This window comes from Motacilla alba, chromosome 21 (assembly GCF_015832195.1).
Source record: "Motacilla alba alba isolate MOTALB_02 chromosome 21, Motacilla_alba_V1.0_pri, whole genome shotgun sequence".
NCBI classification, from domain to species: domain Eukaryota; kingdom Metazoa; phylum Chordata; class Aves; order Passeriformes; family Motacillidae; genus Motacilla; species Motacilla alba.
Window position 1 is genome coordinate 5,132,368 of NC_052036.1, and position 3,050 is coordinate 5,135,417.

The 3,050-nt window shown below is 42.2% G+C and overlaps 1 protein-coding gene across 1 annotated transcript; it reads left to right on the forward strand.

The window, feature by feature from the left end:
* Nucleotides 1-758: 758 nt before the first annotated feature.
* LOC119710590 (C-type natriuretic peptide 1-like) lies at nt 759-2,541 on the forward strand. The gene is made up of 2 exons (XM_038159859.1): nt 759-949; nt 1,853-2,541. The coding sequence occupies exons 1-2, from the start codon at nt 857-859 to the stop codon at nt 2,156-2,158; spliced, it is 399 nt and encodes a 132-aa protein (XP_038015787.1). The 5' UTR covers nt 759-856; the 3' UTR covers nt 2,159-2,541.
* Nucleotides 2,542-3,050: the final 509 nt, after the last annotated feature.

Below are 3,050 nucleotides of genomic sequence, written 5' to 3' on the forward strand. Positions count from 1 at the left end.
AAGGGCAAGAAGTATTATTGCATTTCAATTTTTCAGTGAAGCCAAATTTCAAGCCTGTTCTTCCTTTCAGACTGATTGCAGATTTAATAGAAATTGTGTACAATAGGCTGAGAAAGATCACATAAAGGAACTATTTTAAGCTGGATCCAGGGAAAGAGGAATTTCTTCCTCAACTCAAGCCTTGTAGAAGTTGTCTGTGCATGTCAGCTTGGTTTTGGCCACACTCTGTCATTCAGACCAATAACCAGTGCAACTTGTATTTGTAATACTTGGTTTTCTCCTTCTTCTCCAAACCCCACTCTTTCACCTCTTAAGTCAATAACATCGTGTCAATAAGTTATATTATTATGTTATGATGGCATTATTGTGTAACAACACTCAGTTCTCACACAGATGTTTTCTTAGCCCATCCCTCCAGTATGGAGTTCACAGTGACAGAGGAGCCAGGTGAATGTGTTGGGGATTCACTTCCTTTCTCACTCCATAGCTCTCTCAGAGTTGTTTTTCTTTGGATGAAAAGGAAAGGGTTAGCAGTCAGCCCAGGGAGCACTGAGCTGTGCTCACTCCTTACATCAGCAGCACCAAGACAGCAGAATGATGCTGCATTGCCTAAGTGGAAAATGCTCCTTTAAGTCACCACCAGAAAAGAGAACTATTTCTTCCCTCCTCCTTGTCTTCCTCCTCCTCCTCCTGGGTGGATGAAAACAGATCAAACCCTCAAACCAATCCTTGCACTAGCAGGAACTCAAAAGGTAGATTTGGGAGGGGTTGGAGGAAGATATAAATGCTGATAGCTGGAGACACAGAGCAACACTGAACTGGAGAGACTTAGGGGAAGAGGAATCAGACACCAAACATGAATCTGAAACTTCTTTTTTGCCCTGGATTCCTTCTGCTGCTTATTGTCAGTCAAAACCAGGCAGGGGCCAGATCCATTTCCAGCTTTCAGGTAAGTGACTGACTGCTCAACAGAGCTGAAAGAAGCTGATGCTTCTTTAGGAATTGGACACACCAGATGAGCTCTGTTTCTTCCAGCCCCATCTTAAAGAGATATCATGACAGCAGGAACGCTGAGATGGGCAGATACAAAGTTATTAAAGAGAGGAAATTAAAGTCATTGATCACTGGATTTGAATTTCTAATCACATGAGGCAATTGAAAGGAAAATGTTTGGGTTTTTTTTTCCCTGTGGATTCAGTTAGGGGATTGTACATTCAGGGTCATCCTGTGACTGACTGTAGCAATAAGCTTTTGGAGTAAAGAAATTATTTTGGAATCTAAAGCCCCAGAGCAGTCACCTGCATGTGCTCCCCTGAAGCCCCTGGTTTTAGCTGAAAAAGGAATGAAGGGGTTAAGCCTGCAGGATCTCCTCCTCGGCTCAGTTGTGCAGCAGTGCAGCCCCTGCTTGTGACTACCAGGTGTAGAATACAAGAAAAAGAGTGTATGTGAACCAATGTGTGTTTGTTTGTGCAGGAACTCCAAGTCATTAAGAAAAACACTTCAGTTACTGCACTAGGGAGCTGGCATTGCCATATATGAAGTAACCTCTCACTGTGCAAAGAAATGTATAACATAATCCTTCAGAACCAATTTCAGCATGTCTCCTGCCATTGCATTAATTCTCTTAGATATCTTTCCATTTCCTTATTCACACTTTATCAGGCCTTTTTCAAATTTTTCATAATTTATCTGTATGCCCAGTTCCAGGAAATACTTAACTGCCAGTCTGGCAGGTCAGAAATATGTCCTCAAACTTAGCACTGAGTATAGCTGATATGGAACTAATGAGAGTTCCCCAAACCCCTCCTTCTCATCCCTTCCCTTTCCACCTTCTGCTCTTCCCTTTTTCCAGAGTCTATCCAAATTGTTAGATGAGGACCTGGAGCATCCCCCAGCCTCAGAAGAGTGGGACCATGAGCAGGATGACCTGATGCCAGCAGGTGGCTTTGACCAGCAAGACACTGAACTGCAGTGGACCCAAAGCACCAGGGAGCAGCCCAGGAGCATCCCCAGGGGGGACGCTGCCATCCGCAGATTCCTCAGCGACCTCCTGAGCTCATCCCGGAGATACCAAGGCAGAAGGAAAAAGGGCCTCTCCAGGGGCTGTTTTGGTGTCAAACTAGACAGAATTGGATCACTGAGTGGACTAGGATGCTGACTCTGCTGTGGTAAGAGAAAGCCAGAGGCTGCTGCTCTGTGTATTCGTGTATAACTTGCAGAAATATGCAAAAGAGCAGAGTTATTTCAGCTTGAAGGAAATGGTGCCTTAAAGTAAGTTTCACCTGTTACTATGACATTTTTATGAAAATCCTTTGCTAGGATTTTTCTCTAATTCTAGCTGAGAAACCTCAGAAAGAAAATATAAGCAATAAATACCTGATGACTGTAGAATGTAGTCTGGAAGTTGTTTACCAACAAGTGCATCTTTGATTGGTCTCACATGAATTGTTTCTACTTAATAACCAACCATAGTCCAGCTGCATCGACTCTCTGAGAGTCACCAGCTTTTGTTATGAATTCATTTCTATTCCTTTCCAGCCTTCTGATGAATCCTTTCTCTCTATTCTTTTAGTATAGTTTTAGTACAGCATTTTTAATATAATATATATCATAATATAATATATATCATAATATAATAAATCAGCCTTCTGAAAAATGGAGTCAAAATTCTCATCTCTTCCCTCATCCTGGGACCCCCTCAAACACAGTCACATTCCCCCTCCTATCACAAACACAGTTTATTATTTTACCTTCCTCAGAATTCACTGCCATCAGATGTAGACCTAAAACCTGTGAATGCCATTCCTCTGTTTTACTTGCTTTCCCTCCTTCCTCTGAGTCAGCTGTGAGCATTTCATCTTGTCTTAGAAGATCAGGGAGGTTTTTCACCAGCTCCCCAGGGATACTTGTTTCAATCCAAACAAAGTCTAAGCAGAACAGTGGAGCTAAATCTGCCACTGGAACAGTAAGAAAACAGTTAATTTCCATGTGTGAAATCTTGCACACTTCTCTTTCTATTTCTTATTCATCTTCTTTGTTGACAGGACTGA